This window comes from Nycticebus coucang, chromosome 10, assembly GCF_027406575.1.
Source record: "Nycticebus coucang isolate mNycCou1 chromosome 10, mNycCou1.pri, whole genome shotgun sequence".
Lineage (NCBI taxonomy): Eukaryota > Metazoa > Chordata > Mammalia > Primates > Lorisidae > Nycticebus > Nycticebus coucang.
In genome coordinates, this window is record NC_069789.1 from 128,264,534 (window position 1) to 128,285,108 (window position 20,575).

A 20,575-nucleotide genomic window follows, 5' to 3' on the forward strand; every position below is an offset into this window, starting at 1 on the left:
AAAGCTGACCTTCATAAAATCATTAATCATTAAATACACTGAATAAAGGTTTTAAAATAATACAAAACATCAAACATTTCCAGAAGTTTATGATAATAAGCTTTCTATAGCTTCGTAGTAAAGAAAGGGAGATTATCCCACCTGCCTCCCCACACACGAAAGGAAAAAGAAAAAGAAAACATACCAACACCAACAGCACCAAACTGCTGCCCAACTAATGAACTTGGACTGAATTGGCTGTATGTTGGCATCCTGCCGAAAGGTCCATAAGAACCCACTGATTGGAATGAAGAAGCAGATGAGCCTAGGGAAGACTGAAGGAAAATCTCGGGTTATTTTTCCAAGCTTTAAGCAGAATATAGTAAAAAAAAAAATTCAGACTTTGAAAAATTTTTAAAGAAAACTATTAAATAACTGGTAGACACAAAAGCAATAATAATATGCATTTAATATTAATGCACATTAGTAACATTAATGCATAATAGTAACAACACTTGAACAACTTTTAATTTTAACATTTGTCTCTATGTGCTGATTATACACAATGTGATTTACAGATACTTCATTGTAAAATAAATTCCAAGTTAAAAGTTTTATAGCAGGGCGGCGCCTGTGGCTCAGTCGGTAAGGCGCCGGCCCCATATACCGAGGGTGGCGGGATCAAACCCGGCCCCGGCCAAACTGCAACCAAAAAATAGCCGGGTGTTGTGGCGGGCACCTGTAGTCCCAGCTACTCGGGAGGCTGAGGCAAGAGAATCACTTAAGCCCAGGAGTTGGAGGTTGCTGTGAGCTGTGTGAGGCCAAGGCACTCTACCGAGGGCCATAAAGTAAGACTCTGTCTCTACAAAAAAAAAAAAAAAGGTTTTATAGCAGATTTACCAAAGAATTCAAGAAAAGTTGCCTAAGGGCGGCACCTGAGGCTCAGGGAGTAGGGTGCCGGCCCCATATACTGAGGGTGGCGGGTTCAAACCCGGCCCCAGCCAAACTGCAACAACAAGAAAAAGATAGCCAGCCGTTGTGGGGGGCGCCTGTAGTCCCAGCTACTGGGGAGGCTGAGGCAAGAGAATCACCTAAGCCCAAGAGCTGGAGGTTGCTGTGAGCTGTGATGCCACAGAACTCTGGGGGCAACAAAGTGATACTCTGTCTCTTAAAAAAAGAAAAGAAAAGAAAAGTGTAGTAACATTGCTTAAAAAAAAATATGAGAAAAATCATGTTTATGAATACTGGGTTTGTCTGGCACTGACTTTCCTCTTCCTTTCAATCATGTGAGCCTGCTATTAAATTCATGGGAAGCAATGCAGAAACAACATACACACAGAACATAAAATTTTACATTTTTATCTATAATTACATTAAGTTGAGGAACGTTTAGAAAAACTTTATAACTTATCTAACCTAAAATAGATTATTTCAATATATTTAATAAACATATGCATATAAAACATTTCATAATATAAAGTATATTAAAGGCTACTGGAGTATTAAGTTCAATGATGGAAGGAACTTACTTGTGTGTTCACTGCTAATGTTAAGCACGTACATATACTTAAGTACTGCTAAATGAATGAATAAAAAAAGATCAAGGAGATGTTCCTGACAGTTGGAAGACGTTATTCAACACCATTCTGATTTGAGCTCTCTTGGTTTTTCTCCTTCCATAGAACTGATTACTGAAATAAATGGTTCTCTGGAGAATTCCCAAAAGCCTTATGTGAGAGACAGTAAGATAATACAAGTTGTCTCTATTAAGTTGTCCCTCTTCTTCCTCCTCTTAAGAGATTCACATTTTTAACCATTCCTTCAGATATCTTTCCCCAAAAACAAGGCTTAAAAAGAAGAGATAGCTGGGAGTGGAGAATTTCTCCAATTTATGCAAATAACAAAATTTATAATTTCTCTCTTTTTTTTTTTTTTTTGAGACAGAGTCTCATTATGTCACCCTCGGTAGAGTGCTGTAGCATCACAGCTCACAGCAACCTCCAATTCTTGGATTTAAGCAATTCTCTTGCCTTAGCCTCCCAAGCAGCTGGGACTACAGATGCCCACCACAAAGCTCAGTATTTTTTGTTGCAGCTGTCATTGTTGCTTAGCTGGCCCAGGCCGGCTTTGAATCTACCACCCTCTGTGTATGTGGGTGGGGCTGTATCCACTGTGCAACAGGCGCAGAGCCAAAATTTATAATTGCTTATTGAAAAGCTTATCTTATAGTCAGGGAAAAAATAGTAAACGTTACCAGGTACATTTCTTTTTTTTTCACTTTAAATTTACATATTACTTTATATTTTCTTTAGAAGAATTCATCAGTATTTTTCCTTTAATAGCTTAAAGTAAGATAAATCCTATACAAGATAATACAGATAATAAGGATAGATAAGAATCTATCCTTAAAAGGAGCCACAAACTTGGGTGGCGCCTGTGGCTCAGAGGAGTAGGGCACCGCTCCATATGCCGGAGGTGGTGAGTTCAAGCCCAGCCAAAAACTGCAAAAAAAAAAAAAAAGCCACAAACTTTTTAATCATCTATGCCTTCCAGTAAAAATACTCTCATACACTTCTTCCTTTATAGCTTAAATTCAGAGAGCCTTTATATTCTTCCAATGAATACGCAAACATGTACTATAATGGACATCCTCTTTAATTTATAATTTATAATTGTTTAAACATTATGTTTTTATTTTTAATAAGGTATGCAAATTTTTAATTTCTTTTTTCTGAGAATACTTGGGGTTTTTTAAGGCCTTAATTTAGGAAATTCAAGAATTTAAATGTTAAAATCCATTTATGTTTGTGATAGCTTACATAATATCGCACATAACATACGTATAATGTGATTTAGCCTTTTCCCTTCCGTAAGCCTAGTAATCTTCCTTAAGAGCAGCCATTATTATTCTGGTTTGCAATATGAACTGTACCTGAAAGCACAGCAGCATGGACCCTCCATTCTGGAACCAGAATGTCTGGGTCTGTTCAAATCGTGGCTCCATCTCAATTTCCTCACTTACAAAAGTGAGAATAATTATGATACCACGTTCAAAGGATATTATGAGAATTGATTATGTAAACAGTGCGTTCAATAGTGCTTCTTATAGAGTAGCCCTCAATGTTAGCTATTGTTAAGTGTTGTTGAAATTAGAAAATTTTATAATAAAAATAAATTCCTGGCTTGGCGCCTGCAGCTCAATGGCTAGGGTGCAAGCCACATGCACTGGAGCTGTCAGGTTTAAATCCAGCCTGGGCCTGCCAAACAACAATGACAAATAAAACCGAAAAATAGCCAGGCCTTGTGGTGGGTGCCGGTAGTCTCAGCTACTTGGGAGGCTGAGGCAAGAGAATTGCTTAAGCCCAGGAGTTTGAGGTTGCTGTGAGCTATGACACCACAGCACTGTACTGAGGGCAAAATACTGAGACACTGTCTCAAAAAAAGAAGAAGGAAAAAAAAAGGAAACGTCAGCTATTTCTTACCTAATTTAGTCCTAATTTATGATCCAAAGACAAAAACCTACATGAGAACATTATCCAGGTCATTTTCAGTAAGTATCCAAGCAACTTAGAAATGATATGCTCCTAGGGCGGTACCTGTAGCTCAAAGGAGTAGGGCATAGGCCCCATATGCCGGAGGTGGCGGGTTCAAACCCAGCCCCGGCCATAAAAACTGCAAAAAAAAAAAAAGAAAGAAATGGTATGCTCCATGAACATTCAACTAGGAAAGACAAAAGCCAAGCCCAACCATGTGCTAAGTTTAGCTGCACTCCAAGACTAATTTACCATCAGTTACCTGAACGATAGCAGGGTCTTGAGGCAAAGAACATTGTGGTTTTGGTGGCTCACAAACAGTGAGGTCTTTAATATCACTCCCACGGAAAATAATGTATTCAAAGACTTCATCTCGAGGTGGTATTGGACGATCTGTTGGTCTGTCCTCGGTACCAAAGGATCGAACTGGTAAAAAAACAGAGGATATGAGATATGCAATACTCAATATGCTGAAGTAGTGCTTCAGATTCTAATTGTTCTAAGCACTAAGCGACAGTTCTGAAATGTCATCTGTGTGAAAGTAGTCATTAACCTACAGCTAAATAAAACTTATTTTAAAAAAGAAGAAACAGAGTGGGCATTGCCTAAAGCTAAATGTACGCTGCTTTTTAAAAAAGTCTATCGGTATTATGAGGTTGTGTTCTTTTTGCATTTTATTTGTATTTTTGGTGGTTGTGGTGACGTGTTAAAATACCCTTATTTCCCTTGTCGATCTATTTTTAATGTCCTCATTCATTCAGCAAAATAAAAATTTGGTAATCTATGTCATATTTCTTGATGGTAGGAGGGTGACGAAGACTTCTCCAGTCCACAAAAATCCCAAAGTTTGGGAATTGAGCTTTGTGACAAAGAAAAGACGATAAGGGGGCGGCGCCTGTGGCTCAGTCGGTAAGGCGCCGGCCCCATATACCGAGGTGGAGGGTTCAAACCCGGCCCCGGCCGAACTGCAACAAAGAAATAGCTGGACGTTGTGGTGGGTGCCTGTAGTCCCAACTACTCGGGAGGCTGAGGCAGGAGAATCGCTTGGGCCCAGGAGTTGGAGGTTGCTGTGAGCTGTGTGATGTCATGGCACTCTACCGAGGGCCATAAAGTGAGACTCTGTCTCTACAAAAAAAAAAAAAAAAAAAAATAGCTGGGCATTGTGGCAGGCACTTGTAGTCCCAGCTAATTAAAAAAAAAAAAAAAGAAAAGACAATAAGGGTAATCTTTACCTCAGGGAGCAGTAAGTCCTACAGAAGCTGAGCTGAGCAGCTGTCAGCTATTCAGCCCCATGGGACAGCCTGAAATGCCCTAGTTACCTAAAATATCTATCTTATAATTAAATCTGATTATTTAACACTGAAGACAGCTTTATTCAAAGTTAAACTGTGGACCACCTGCAATATAGTGAACTAGCTACAAATGAAGATTTCCAATGAATTAATACTTTCTGGGGACAGAGTCTAGAAATTGGCTCTTTAAATCAATTCCCAGAGTTTCTTTTTTTTTTTGAGACAGAGTCTTATTCTATCACCCTCAGTAGAGTGCCGTAGTGTCACAGCTCACAGCAACCTCTAGCTCTTGGGTTTAGGTGATTCTCTTGCCTCAGCCTGCCAAGCAGCTGGGACTACGGGCTCCTGCCACAACACCTGGCAATTTTTTTGTCGCAGTTTGGCCGGGGCCGGGTTTGAATGTGCCACTCTCAGTATATGGGGCTGGCACCCTACCCACTGAGCCACAGGCGCTGCCCAATCCCTGGAGTTTCTCATGAATATTCAAGTTTCAGATACACTGAAACTTATGAGATTTCTGAAAATGTCCTTATACATTACAAAAGTGAGGGTCTGCAGAGTGGCAGCCCCCCAACTTTTTTGGCACGAGGGACTGGTTTCGTGGTAGTCAATTTTTTCCATGGACGGGGTGGGGAAGATAGGATGGACGAGAGGCGAAGCTCAGGCTGTGATGCAAGTATGGAGAGCGACTGTAAATACAGATGCCATTCCCCACCTCACCTCTGCTCACCTCCTGCTGTGGGGCCAGTTCCTAACTGGGCCCACATTAAAACCTTTTTGGCACCAGGGATCAGTTTCACGAAAGATAATTTTTCCACAGAGAGGGGGTGAGGGGTAGAATAGGAGGTGCAGCTGGTTCTCAGACCATAGCCTGGTACTACTCTGTGGGCAAGGGGTTAGCGCAGTCCTAGAGCAAGCGGATCCCTTAACATTGTGTAAAATTTTGAATGTATACTTTACACAATTTATCCAGACCTATTTTAAACATGAATGTTACTTCAGCTTAAATAATAACTTATTTTCTTATTCTAAAAATTCTTTCTTGGACTGTGAGACTTCCAGGAAAAGATGGTGGCATATGTAGGTTTGCAGAAGAGCATTCTGTCGGGGGGCCTGATGCAGCCACACAAACCCCTTTCCCCTGGGCCTTCTCCCTCCTAGACAAAGACACAAAGGATCTGGCTAGCCCACCTGATGAGCAGTCTGTGCAGTATGCCTCCCCCCCCCACCCCCCCTACCCTGCCCAGTCCCATACAAAAGGGATTTCTAACTGCCCCTGGGTGCAGACTCCATCTTTGCATTGCCAAGGGGGTCACTCTCCCCTTTCATTAAACCTGGCCTCATCTCTGGGCTTCACTGCCACGATTTGAACAAACCCAGACAATCCCCCCTTTTTAATTTCTCACCCAAACTAAAGAAAATAAAAAGTTGTTAAAAGTCCTGGGCGGTGCCTGTGGCTCAGTCGGTAAGGCACCGGCCCCATATACCGAGGGTGGCGGGTTCAAGCCTGGCCCCTGACAAACTGCAACCAGAAAAATAGCCGGGCGTTGTGGCAGGCGCCTGTAGTCCCAGCTACTCGGGAGGCTGAGGCAAGAGAATCGCTTGAGCCCAGAAGTTGGAGGTTGCTGTGAGCTGTGTGAGGCCACGGCACTCTACCGAGGGCCATAAAGTGAGACTCTGTCTCTACCAAAAAAAAAAAAAAAGTTGTTAAAAATCCTTAAATCGGGTGGCCCCTATGGCTCAAGGAGTAGGGCACTGGCCCCATATGCTGGCGGTGGCAGGTTCAAATCTAGCCCTGGCCAAAAACTGCAAAAAAAAAACGTAAAAAAAAAAAAAATCCTTAAATCAAGAATAGATTTGGGCGGGCGGCGCCTGTGGCTCAGTCAGTAAGGCGCCGGCCCCATATACCGAGGGTGGAGAGCCCCGGCCAAACTGCAACCAAAAAATAGCCGGGTGTTGTGGCGGGCGCCTGTAGTCCCAGCTGCTCGGGAGGCTGAGGCAAGAGAATCGCTTAAGCCCAGGAGTTGGAGGTTGCTATGAGCTGTGTGAGGCCATGGCACTCTACCGAGGGCCATAAGTGAGACTCTGTCTCTACAAAAAAAAAAATAAATAAAAGAATAGATTTGGGCAGCGCCTATGGCTCAGTGGGTAGGGTGCTGGTCTCATATACTGAGGGTGGTGGGTTCAAACCCGTAACCTGTTAGCCCAAGAGCTGGAGGTTGTTGTGAGCTGTGACACTAGAGCACTCTACCGAGAGCAAAAAAGTAAGACTTTGTCTCTTAAAAAAAAAAAAGAGGGCGGCGCCTGTGGCTCAGCGGGTAGGGCACCGGCCCCATATGCCGAGGGTGGTGGGTTCAAACCCGGCCCCGGCTGAACTGCAACCAAAAAATAGCCGGGCGTTGTGGCGGGTGCCTGTAATCCCAGCTACTTGGTAGGCTGAGGCAAGAGAATCGCCTAAGTCCAGGAGTTGGAGGTTGCTGTGAGCTGTGTGAGGCCACGGCACTCTACCAAGGGCAATAAAGTAAGACTCTGTCTCTACAAAAAAAAAAAAAAAGAATAGATCTCTTGGCTCAGCACCCGTAGCACAGTGGTTATGGCGCCAGCCACATACACCAAGGCTTGTGGGTTCAAACCTGGCCCCGGCCAGTTAAACAACAATGACAACTGCAACAAAAAATAGCAGGGCACTGTGGCGGGCGCCTGTAGTCCCAGCTACTTAGGAGGCTGAAGCAAGAGAATTGCTTAAGCCCAAGAGTTTGAGGTTGCTGTGAGCTGTGGTTCCATAGCACTCTACCCAGGGCAACATAGTGAGATTCTGTGTCAAAAAAAAAAAAGAATAGATTTTGAACTCATACCACAAAATTTTATTAAAAAGTATCATTCAGGGGTGGTGCCTGTGGCAAGAGGGTGGCGGGTTCGAACCCAGCCCCGGCCAAACTGCAACAAAAAAATAGCCAGGCATTGTAGCAGGCACCTGTAGTCTCAGCTACCTGGGAGGCTGAGGCAAGAGAATCACGTAAGCCCAAGAGTTGGAGGTTGCTGTGAGCTGTGATGCCACAGCACTCTACCCAGGGCGATAAAGTGAGACTCTGTCTCTAAAAAAGTATCATTCAGACACAGCACTAATTAGTCCAAACTAGAAGACTAAGCCCAGGATCCATATGTAGTACCCCCTGCCTGTTACCTCCCCACAGAAATTTTGACTGGCATCCTGCAATTTGGTAGATGGAGGAAAACAAGTGTGATAAGGGGCGACAATGCAGAATGCTCCAGACCTCCCCTTCTCCTACTAACCAAACAGTATTTCACCAGGCAGGATTTTATACTTTTGATCTTTATACAAATGGAATAGAAAGGACTAAGAAAATTATAAATACATTAATCTCACCCCAACTTCAGCACCACCACAACAAATAAAGTCACCCCCACAAAGGAGGACATTAGTTAATCTTGAAGTAGAGGGAGATAAAAACTCAAAGGCCTACCTAAAAAATCACAGAGAAGTTCTATTAGGTTTTCAAGGCCTAACAAAACCATTCACACTATAGCCAGGTGAACTCAGAGAACTCCAGGAGAAATCTGCACTCCATATTTAAGCAAGTAGCAGGTACTGAAAGGTATAAGGTAAGGAGAAAAAGCAGAAGCATGAAAATAAGAAAAATTTTACAGAAAAAGAAACACAAAAGTAAGAAAAAAAGGGAAAAGAGATGAACACAATGAAGAAAGGAAAGAAACCAAAAAAGAGAGACAATGAGAAAGGACCCAATTTTCTTTTTCTTTTTTTTTGCAGTTTTTGGCTGGGGCTGGGTTTGAACCCACCACCTCTGGCATACGGGGCCGGCGCCCTACTCCTTTGAGCCACAGGTGCCACCCAAGGACCCAATTTTCAAAAGGTACGTGAAATATATGCATGACTAATATGTAGCACACGAAAACAGAACAAGAAAATTTCTGAAAGAATTGCTTTAATAGGCTCGGCGCCTGTGGCTCAAGCGGCTAAGGTGCCAGCCACATACACCTGAGCTGGCGGGTTCGAATCCAGCCTGGACCTGTCAAACAATAATGACGGCTGCAACCAAAAAATGGCCGGGTGTTGTGGCAGGTGCCTGTAGTCACAGCTACTTGGGAGGCTGAGGCAGGAGAATCGCTTGAGCCTAGGAGTTGGAGGTTGCTATGAGCTGTGATGCCACGGCACTCTACCCAGGGCAACAGCTTGAGGCTCTGTGTCAAAAAAAAAAAAAAAAAAAAGAATTGCTTCAATGTTTTAAAAAAAAAAAATACACACACAAATATATACAAAACATATGACTCTCAAGATCAAAAGGACACTAAAAAGGTACCATGCCGAATTAAGGGAAGAAAATAACACAAATATAACATCACAATTAATAAATGCATCAACAACAAATAGAACAATTAATGCAATAAAAACAAGTCACTAATACAGAAAAAGCAAACAAGATGTAAAGAAAAAGCAGCTCAGCAATAAAGGGTTATAGAGATCTAACAGTTTACTGCTAACAATTACTTAACAGTGAATAAAATAAATAAGAGAAAATATAAGGGGTGGCACCTGTTGCTCAGTGAGTCAGGTGCCAGCCCTATATACCAAGGGTGGCAGGTTCAAAACCAGCCCCAGCCAAACTGCAACGAAAAAAAAAAGAGAAAAACTGAGGGCAGCGTCTGTGGCTCAAAGGGGTAGGGCGCCGGCCCCACATGCTGGAGGTGGCAGGTTCAAACTCAGCCCCGGCCAAAACTACAAAAAAAAAAAAAAAGAGAGAGAGAGAAAATATAAACATATGTAATACAATAAGATATGAAAGAATAGAAATTTTCTGACATGGAGACTTAAATTTGATCAAAAGCTTTCATTGTATTTCCAGAAAAAGTGAACGCACGATAAGCCAGAGACTTCAGCTTTGCTAAATCAAAATAAAGAATTCACAGAAACAGTGGTATCAAAAGATAAGAGATGGACAATAAATTAATTTAAGCATGTAAGTATACATGATAATTTATTCTCAGTCTAGAACAGAAAATAAATTTAATAGTCTGGAAAGGGCTACAAAGTTACCAAGTGTGACTAAATTAGAATAGCACATTACACAGTATTCTAACAAAAATTAGGGGATGAAAATGAGTAGAGACAGAGGAAAACACGAAAGTAGCAGCACGTAAGCTTACACTTTCACCTTCCATCATATCAAGTACGGTACAGAGTAACTTGACAACATTTTTTTGTTAGTTTATAAATTAATAATCAAAGGCTTTTATTTTCTTTTCTTTTTTGAGACAGAGCCTCAAGCTGTTGCTTTGGGTAGAGTGGCGTGGCATCATAGCTCACAGCACCCTCAAACTCCTGGGCTCAAGCGATTCTCCTCTCTCTGCCTCTCGAGTAGCTGGGACTACAGGCGTCCACCACAACGCCCAGCTATTTTTTGGTTGTAGTTGTCATTGTTTGGCAGGCCTGGGCCGGATTCAAACCTTCCAGCTCTGGTGTATGTGGTTGGCGCCTTAGCCTCTTGTGCCACCCATCAAAGGCTATTAAATTTGTTATTTGAGGTCCCAAAAATAAACCACAGTAGAGTTTAAAACTAAAGGCATACTACCAAAATACCATGAATGAAGAAAATTTCTATCTTATACCAAATGAGGCAAATTGAAAAAGCATGAAAATAGAAACCATGGAATGAAAATGATTTGCACACACCTGGAAGGCTGATGTAATCAGATTTGGGCTTTCCAACAGAATACAATTCTTGTAGTAGTGTATAAAACAAGTTGAATAGGGCGGCGCCTGTGGCTCAAGGAGTAGGGCGCTGGTCCCATATGCCGTAGGTGGCGGGTTCAAACCCAGCCCCGGCCAAAAACCACACAAAAAAAAACCAAGTTGAACAGGAGAGTTCAGTAAGGCATACATAGCTGAAAGAAAACACTACAGAATAAGTGAGAAGTCCTGAAGGGCAGTCAAGGCAAAGAAGGGAGGCATGACAAGTACAGAGAAGGCAGAGAACAGAAGTATTCTGCTGCAGCATGGAATCAGCTCTTATGCAACTGCTAAGTCAGGGAATTTTGTCAGTAAACTCAGCATCCCAGAGGGCTGAGATTATGGGTGTGAGACACCACACTTAGCCCCAATTTTCTACTTCTGGCTAGAAACAATAGTAAAGATTTACTAATAGAAATACATGCCACGGGTGGTACCTGTGGCTCAGTGGGTAGGGTGCTGGCCCCATATACCGAGGGTAGCAGGTTCGAGCCCAGCCCCAGCCAAACTGCAACCAAAAAATAGCCGGGCATTGTGGCAGGCACCTATAGTCACAGCTACTCGGGAGGCTGAGGCAGGAGAATCGCCTAAGCCCAGGAGTTGGAGGTTGAGGTGAGCTGTGACACCATGGCACTCTACCGAAGGCAATAGAGTGAGACTCTCTCTCTTAAAAAAAAAAAAAAAAGAAACACATGCCATGATTATTGTTTTAAAAGAACAGGGTCAGGCTCGGTACCTGTAGTTAGGTACCTGCCATATACACCAAGGCTGGAAGGTTCAAAACCAGCCCAGGCTTGCTAAACAATGACAACTGCAACAACAACAAAAATAGCTGGGAGTTGTGGTGGGCGCCTGTCGTCCCAGCTACTCGGGAGGCTGAGGCAAGAGAATCGCTTAAGCCCAAGAGTTTGAGGTTGCTGTGAGCTGTGATGCAACAGTACTCTACCAAGGGCAACATAGTGAGACTCTGTCTCAAAAAAAAAAAAAAAAAAAAAAAAGGCTAACAAAGCAAGTTAAGAAACTAAGGCCAAGTTCAAATGAAAATTTAGAATATCATTTATAATGTAACCTTAAAGCTCTTTAGTCAAGGGTGGCGCCTGTGGCTCAATGGAGTAGGGTGACGGCTCCATATGCTGGAGGTGGTAGGTTCAAGCCCAGCCCCAGCCAAAAACTGGAAAAAAAAAAAAAAACAACTCTTAATGGGTACAGGCGAAACTTACTAAATGCAGAATACAAATGTCTACATACAATAACTAAGAAAATGCCATGAAGGCTAAGTTGAACAGTTTGATGAGAATATTTCAGATTGTGTATGAAACCAGCACACCGTACCCCTTGATTGCACTAATGTACACAGCTATGATTTAACAATAAAAAAATAATAATGATGAAAAAAAAAACTCTTTAGTCAAGGATCAGCTCAACTGTAACACCTGGTCCTAATCTACTTCTTCAAACTTGAAGTTCCAACCCATCTCATTACTCTCAGTACACAGACCAGTTTTTCTGCCTACTATTTCTTCTATCTATACCTAAGCTATTCTAAGTCTCAACTTAGATATTTTTGTATGAGTCAGGGTTCTTCTTAGAAACAGAACCAATAATATTAAATCCTTACCTCTTAACTGTAAAGCATTTTGACTTAAAAAACCCAAAGCCATCTTGTTGGAGCCCACCTTGTCCTTTCCATTAATGTATTTCATTGTCTTCATTTTTCCCCCTTCCTTCCTGCAGTCCCCCACAATTACAGGTTTGAGACCTCACTCAGCTAATGAGCATCTCTCATTTGCAACTTCACTTGCTTACTCTCTGCAAGATTCCTCCCCTTGGATTACTAATATATACACAGATTTACTTAGATAATCTCTACTCACCTAGGAAAATTTCAGACAGATTTTAAAGTGAGAATGAGAAATTAGGGAGGCTCGGCGCCCGTAGTACAATGGCTACGGTGCCAGCCACATGCACTGAGGCTGGAGGGTTCGAACCTGGCTGGGGCCAGCTAAACGATGACAATTGCCAACAAAAAAATAGCCAGGCATTGTGGCGGATGCCTGCAGTCCCAGCTAGCTAGTTGGGAGGTGGAGGCAAGAGAATCGCGTAAGCCCAGGAGTTGGAGGTTGCTGTGAACTGTGACACCACAGCGTTCTACCAAGGGCAACAAAGTGAGACTGTCTCTCTAAAAAAAAAAAAAAAAGCAAAACACATTACAAAGAATCTCTCTGAAACTGTAAGTAAGAGATTCTGAAACATTGCTATAAAGCACAGGATGTCAAAAGAAAGTTGATCTGCATTAATCTGGATTACTAATTAAAGGAATACAATATTCTTTTTTTTTTTTTTTTGAGACAGGGCCTCAAGCTATTGCCCTGGGTAAAGTACCCTGGCATCACAGCTCACAGCAACCTCCAACTCCTGGGCTCAAGTGATTCTCCTGCCTCCGTCTCCCAAGTAGCTGGGACTACAGGTGCCCGACACAACACCCAGCTATTTTTTGGTTGCAGCTGTCATTGTTGTTTGGCAGGCCCAAGCTGGATTTGAACCCGCCAGCTTAGGTATATGTGGCTGGTGCTTTAGCTGCTTGAGCCACAGGTGCCCAGCCAGTAATATTGTCTTCAGTTGTTACACTGCCATTAAATATCAAGTAATTCAACTATACATTTTCTGAACAAGAAAAATTTTCAGAAAGAAGTAACCCTTCAGGTGATCAACAAGTAGTTAATTTGCTATGTACAAGGAACAAAGAGGGAAAGGATGCTGATGCCAGGTAGTAAGATAGTAAGACATAATTAGATAAGGCTTTGATAAGCACAAAACCAGTTTAAACCCACATTTCCTCTTTCCCAAACTCTTAAAGATAGCCAGTCTGAAGCAATCTGAAGCCAGGATGATGGTGGCACATGCCTGTAGTCCCAGCTAGTCAGGAGGGTGAGCCAGGAAGATCATTTGAGCCCAGGAGTTCAAGGCAATGGTGTGCTATGATTGAGCCTGTGAATAGCCACTGCTTCTTTAAAGAGACAAAGAAAATAGACAAACTGATTCTACTGTTCCCAATCCCAATCCATTCCCAATCCCAATCCCATTCCTAACGGAATTCCTGAACTTCCTAAAGCTAGGCTCTGACATGTCACTTTACTGGCTGAAAAGTTCCAATGGCTCCTTATGATTCACTAAGAAAACATGTTATCAATGACATTCAATGACAAACTCAATAAACAAAGTAGATGTAAATTTAGCAGTGGAAGCAAAGTAAGAAAAGGTGAGAGCAGCAGACTGAGTTGGTTATTTGATACTTTCTCATTGGCACTTGAGCATTCCAGAGCTGTCAGTGCTTATCCTCATGACCTCTTAATCTGCTGCGCAGTTCATTTCTTCAGTGTCGGCCATGAGAGAAGGGGAGGAGCATTCTAACTTAAGAGAACCTTGTGGAAAGGCCCCAAATCTGAAGGAACTTGATGGATATGAAGATCTAAATGACAGCTAGTATGGTCCTACTTCAAATGAGTGGGTGCAAATGTTGTGAGCAAGAATAAGATTTTAGTTTTGGATTTTGTATAAATCAGTATGACATCACAGTTGTGTTTGCTTCCTGATAGACTATGAGCTCCTGGAGGCCACAGACGGTATATACTTTGTCTAGATTCTCTTTATGGAGCTAATTCTGACGATTTTATCAGGCCCCAGCATAAATGCTGTGTCCTCAAGCATCTTGTCTGTACAGATCTCTTTTGTTTCCCAGCACCTAGTATACAGTCATACTAGACATTAAATAATTCTCTTGAATGAAGAGCTTATTATAATAAATAGGAAGCATAGAAAAGGGGGAGAAAGACGAAGCATGCATCTGCCTGGCACTTAGGGTACTAGAGAAGGGTCTGACAAGCCAGGAGGCACTGATAAAAGTGGCCATGTGCCCTGCCCCCCAAATTTTCCTGAGCTCAAGAAAGGCTTGATTCTTTGGATCAACAAGGATACTCAGTACAACACAGGCATGTTGAAAATAGCTGGGTCTTAAAAAAAAAAAAAAAAAAAAAAGAAACAGAAAAAGAAAAGAAAATAGCTGGGTCTTAACAGCCGGGTGTTGTGGCAGATGCCTGTAGTCCCAGCTACTCGGGAGGCTGAGGCAAGCGAATCACCTAAGCCCAAGAGCTGGAGGTGCCGTGAGCTGTGATGCCACAGCACTCTACCGAGGGCAACAAAGTGAGACAGAGTCTCACTCAAAACAAACAAACAAACAAAACTGGGTCTTGTCACTGGCACCTGTAGTTCCAGCTACTTGGGAGGCTAAGACAAGAGAATGGTTTGAGCCCAAGAGTTTGAGGTTGCTGTGAGCTATGACGCCATGACACTCTACTGAGGATGACAAAGTGATACTCTGTCTCAAAAAAAAAAAAAAAAGGAGTAAGGTGAAAAACATACTTGGTAAGGCAAATATTACACATGTTATTAGCAGACATGCACCCCACAATAATAATCTAAAGTATTTTTTGTTGCAAAAAAATTTTTCAGGCCAAACTAATTCAGAAGTGATGAATTGTGAAATATAACTTAGTTTTATGGAAATCAATATTGTTAATAAAACTGCTCTTAAGGGACTTTAATAATACAAACAAATAGTAACAACTTGTAGGCCTGGTGAGGTGGCTCACGTCTGTAATCCCAGCACTCTGGGAGGCTGGCTGGTGGATTGCTTGAGTTCAGGAGTTTGAGACCAGCCTGAGCAAGAGTGAAACCCCGTCTCTACTAAAAATAGAAAAACTGGGCGGTGCCTGTGGCTCAGTGAGCAGGGCGCCGGCCCCATATACCGACGGTGGCGGGTTCAAACCCAGCCCTGGCCAAACTGCAACAAAAAATAGCCGGGCGTTGTGGCGGGCGCCTGTAGTCCCAGCTACTTGGGAGGATGAGGCAGGAGAATTGCCTAAGCCCTGGAGTTGGAGGTTGCTGTGAGCTGTGTGAGGCCATGGCACTCTACCTAGGGCCATAAAGTGAGACTCCGTCTCTACAAAAAAAAAAAAAAAAAATAGAAAAACTGAGGAAAGAGGATCACTTGAGCCTAAGAGTTGTAAGTCGCTGTGAGCTATGACACCACAGGACTCTTAACAGGGCAATAGCTGGTGACTCTGTCTCAAAAACAAACAAAAAACAAAACAAAACATAACAACTCGTAACTTATACTCCAAATTAGATAAAATCTAGAAAATAGGGCAAAGGAAGAAAAGTAAGAGGACATATTACAGCTTTTTATCTTAGACATAGAGAAGGTAGGTTTTATTTATCTAGGTCTTGGAAAACTAATAAAATCAATGAATTCTTCCTTTACTTGATTACATAATAAAAAAAAAAAAAGAAAGAAAAAATTCTATTCTTTCTTTCGGTTTTTTTTTTGGCCGGGGCTGGGTTTGAACCCGCCACCTCCGGCATATGGGACCGGCGCCCTACTCCTGAGCCACAGGAGCCGCCCAGAAAAAAAAAATCTATGAATTCTCTCCCCAAAAGCTTACACACGTAAACAAAGTTGCCTATAATTTCAGAGGATTTAAGTAAACTTCCTGAAATCTAAAGAACCTGTTGGACAGCGCCTGTGGCTCGGTGGGTAAGGTGCTGGTCCCATATACGGAGGGTGATGGGTTCAAACCCAGCCCCGGCCAAACTGCAAAAAAAAAATAGCCGGGTGTTGTGGCGGGTGCCTGTAATACCAGCTACTCGGGAGGCTGAGGCAAGAGAATCACCTAAGCCCAAGGATTTGGAGTTTGCTTGAGCTGTCACACCATGGCATTCTACCGAGGGTTAATAAGAAAGACTCTGTCTCAAAAAAAAAAAAAAAGAACCTGTTAAATACTAGGTAGTTATTCAAGTTGATAAAGAGAAAATACAGTTCTTTGAAGTTTAAGGTTTCTAAAAACACAATAATATTTTGGTATTACAAAACCCATCAGTGCAACTTACATACTAAAAACAAAAGTCAAGTCTATAGAATGGAAAGCAGATCAGAGGCTGCCTAGAACTGAGAGTGGGAGCAACTACTGACTATCCAGGCACAAACTTTGAATTGATGAAATTATTCTAAAACTGGAGTTTGGTGATGGCTGCAAAATCCCCATTGTAATGTAATTATAACACACTTATAATAAGGGTAAATTCTATAGTATATAAATTATATTTAATAAAGCTGTTAAGAGCAAAAGAGAAAAACTATGTAATCGCATATAACTACTTACATCTAGTACAAGTTAGTATTACAAATAATTCCTGTTAAAGAAACCCGTCACTTAACAAGACAGGAATAGATTAACAGTCTCCATGTGAGTGTCTCAGCATCCAGTGTGTCTACGTTCACTCAGTGCTGTCAGCAGTGTGGAACTTGTTTTCAAGTGTGGCTGCATTTCTCCAGAACCTCTACTTTATCCTCTCCAGAGAGTACCAGGGTATCTAGTTGTGTCAAGTACAAAAAGGAGATTTGAAAATCTGACTCCTGTTTAAACAAACTTTGGGTTAATCCTCCAAGTTTTTATAGCTCCGCCTCATCCCATTACTTCACCATCTTTTAGTACCTGTTGATGTCAATTTCTGAGCCTTTTAGGAATTAGGGGTATAAATCCTGGCTTCACCCACTGCCTGCTTAGGTTACAGCTCTCTCGATTTTGCTAAGAAGTTATTTAAACTCCTCTATTCGCTTTTTGGGCTCCCAAATTTTGTTGATGCCATCTTCTTTCCAAATCTTCTTTGTCTTTTAAGAATTTATGCCTCTGGGTGGCATCTGTGGCTCAGTAGGTAGGGCGCAGGCCCCATATATCCAGCGAACCAGGCCCGGGCCAAACTGTAACAAAAAATAGCTGGGCGTTGTGGCAAGCGCCTGTAGTCCCAGTTACTCAGGAGGCTGAGGCAAGAGAATCGCCTAAGCCAGTGGTTCTCAACCTTCCTAATGTTGCGATGTATTTTCATTGTTACAAAGGGGTCTCGACCCACAGGTTGAGAATAGCTGTCCTAAGCCCAAGAGCTAGAGGTTGCTGTGAGCTGTGACGGCACAGTACTCTACTAAGGGTGACAAAGTGAGACTCTGTCTCTTAAAAAAAAGAATTTATGCCCCCTTAAAAAGTCCCTCTCATGTAGTTTTGGTAGGATTTATCAAAAGTAAGGAAAAGGAAAACCATGTCCAGTCTGCTATCTTTACCCAGCAGTCTAAGTTTAATCTTGACTTTTTTTTCATCTTTTGATGTTTAATCTTGACTTTTTAAGCTGCTTTCAGTTGGGCATTTTTTCCTTACGTTGGCTGCTTTACATTCAAGCTTCCAAATGATAAAATCAGAAACAGAGATATGAAAATATAAGAGAAAAAAGTGCATCCAATAGGAATTAAAACACACACACACACACACACACACACACACAAGAGCAAGGAATGGGAGAAACAGAAAAAAATAAAAAACAGATAATCTGAGACAGCTGGAGAGAAAAGAAAGAATGAGGGAAAAATGAAATTTTTTTTTTTTTGGCCGGGGCTGGGTTTGAACCCGCCACCTCTGGCATATGGGGCCGGCACCCTACCCCTTTGAGCCACAGGTGCCACCTGGAAAAATGAATTTTTAAAAGAGATTTTAGTGTTCGGATTCACAAGGCCCACAGAGAAAAACTCAGGAAGAAACAATAACAGTAAAAAACAATTGGTCACATTTGCGAATTCCAGGGATCCAGAATTCTAAAAGCTTCCAGAGAGAAAAGTGACTGAGAACAGACTCACAACACCAACAGAATGTTAGAGGGCAACAAAGCAGTAACATCAGAGTTCTAAAGAAACAAGAGTCTTAATCTGCAATGATACGGCCAACCAGTCGAGCAATTAAGAAAACGTAAGTTCCCTAAGAAAATCTGTCACCCACTAGGGCAACGCCTGTGGCTCAGTGAGTAGCGTGCCGGCCCCATGTACTGAGGGTGGCAGGGCTCACCCCGGCCCCAGCCAAACTGCAACAAAAAAATAGCTGGGCATTGTGGCAGGTGCCTGTAGTCCCAGCTACTCAGGAGGCTGAGGCAAGAGAATTGCCTGAGCCCAGGAGTTGGAGGTTGCTGTGAGCTGTGACGCTACAGCACTCTACTGAGGGCAATAAAGTGAGACTTTGTCTCTACAAAAAAAAAAAAAAAAAAAAAATTCTTATCTGTAGGAATAAAAACCTAGGTGAAGTGAGGTCAAAAAAGAGTGAATGCAAGTGGTGTAGACAAGTTCTTCAATGGGTACTGCTATAAAGGGAAGACTAGAAATATAGAAATAGGTAGAAAAGAGGAAATGCAATTAAAGTATAGCAGGTTTACTTTTTTTTTGTTTTTTTGAGACAGAGCCTCAAGCTGTCGCCCTAGTTAGAGTGCCATGGCATCATAGCTCACAGCAACCTCAAACTCTTGGGCTCAAGCGAGTCTCCTGTCTCCGCCTCCCAAGTAGCTGGGACTACAGGCGCCTGCCACAACGCCCGGCTATTTTTTGGTTGCAGCCATCATTGTTGTTTGGCGGGCCCAGGCTGGATTCGAACCCGCCAAGTCAGGTGTATGCGGCTGGCGCCTTAGCCACTTGAGCCATAGGCGCCGAGCCTCTTCCTTTAAACTTTAAATAAAAATAATTGTGCTTGTGTCACAAGGTAAAAGTTTATCTCCCTAATAATGCTATTATTAGATTTCATCCTCTTGCTTCCCTACTCACTGAAATTCTTCAAAATTTCTCACTGGGGGGTGGGGGTGGTGACGTTTCAATTTTAAGGGAAATATAATTGTGAACACAGAAAAGCATTATTTGGAGGTATCTCCAACTGGAGACTTCTGTAAGATTAATAAGCTAAACATGCTAAATGATTTCCATTTATTCACTCATTGAATAAACATTCTTTCATTCCAGCAGCTCAGACTCTGGAAGTGAGAGGAAAGGTGAAGACAGACAATAAACACATATGCAAATATATAGGTCATGATCAGCACTAGGGAGAAAATAAACTCAGAGCTCTGATAAAGACTACAAATTGCAACAAACTGCAGAAACAAACTGAAACTCATATTATCTGTAAACATACTTAACAGATTAACATCAAAGTCTCCCTAGGTTGCTTTTGTTTTTTGTTTTTGAGAGACAGAGCCTCAAGCTGTCACCCTGGGTAGAGTGCAGTGGCATCACAGCTCACAGCAACCCCCAACTCCTGGGCTCAAGTGAGTCTCCTGCCTCCGCCTCCCAAGTAGCTGGGACTACAGGCGCCTGCCACAATACCTGGCTATTTTTTGGTTGCAGTCATCATTATTGTTTGGCAGGCCCGGGCTGGATTCGAACCCGCCAGCTCAGGTTCATGTGGCTGGAGCCTTAGTCGCTTGAGCCACAGGTGCAGAGGCCCTAGGTTGCTTTTTTGTGTGTGTGTGTGTTTTTTGGCCGGGGCTGGGTTTGAACACACAACCTCCGGCATATGGGACCGGCGCCCTACTCCTTGAGCCACAGGCGCCACCCAGCCCTAGGTTACTTTTAAAACTTGACACAGACTTAGGTTCTAAGACTGAAAGTCGATCAAACTTACCTCAGTTTCTCTTATAAAGTAGATACAGCTAGTCTATGTAATCTCTACCAGAAAATAAAAGGCATCGCTCACTTAGCACATCTCTGCAATTACTTTTGATTATGTACTGTGACCATACAATATATATATTCAGGGTGGGAACATTTTCTTTTTTTTGAGACAGAGTCTCACTATGTCGCCCTGGGTAGAGTGCTGTGGCGCTGAAAAGGACCCCAGCTCACAGCAACCTCCAACTCTTGGGTTTAAGCGATTCTCTTGCCTCAGCCTCCCAAGTAGCTGGGACTACAGGTGCCCAACACAACGCCTGGCTATTTTTTGGTTGTAGTTGTCATTGTTGTTTGGCAAGCCCAGGCCAGGCTCGAACCCGCCAGCTTGTGTACATGGCTGGCATCCTACTCACTGAGCTATGGTCACTGAGCCAAAAGTGGGAACATGACGAGAGAAAAGGGATATTTTTGTTTTTAA

General features: G+C 42.5%; 1 protein-coding gene across 8 annotated transcripts in view; it reads right to left on the reverse strand.

Moving 5' to 3' along the window:
• LSM14A (LSM14A mRNA processing body assembly factor) overlaps positions 1-20,575 on the reverse strand; it is a 60,507-nt gene that overhangs the window by 32,216 nt on the left and 7,716 nt on the right. For all 8 annotated transcript variants that reach the window (XM_053608259.1, XM_053608257.1, XM_053608258.1 and 5 more), the window contains exons 2-3: positions 3,775-3,938; positions 185-314 (exon numbers count right to left, since the gene is read on the reverse strand). In XM_053608259.1, the coding sequence (XP_053464234.1) occupies positions 185-314; positions 3,775-3,938 (294 nt within the window). The remainder of the gene's footprint in view (positions 1-184; positions 315-3,774; positions 3,939-20,575) is intronic.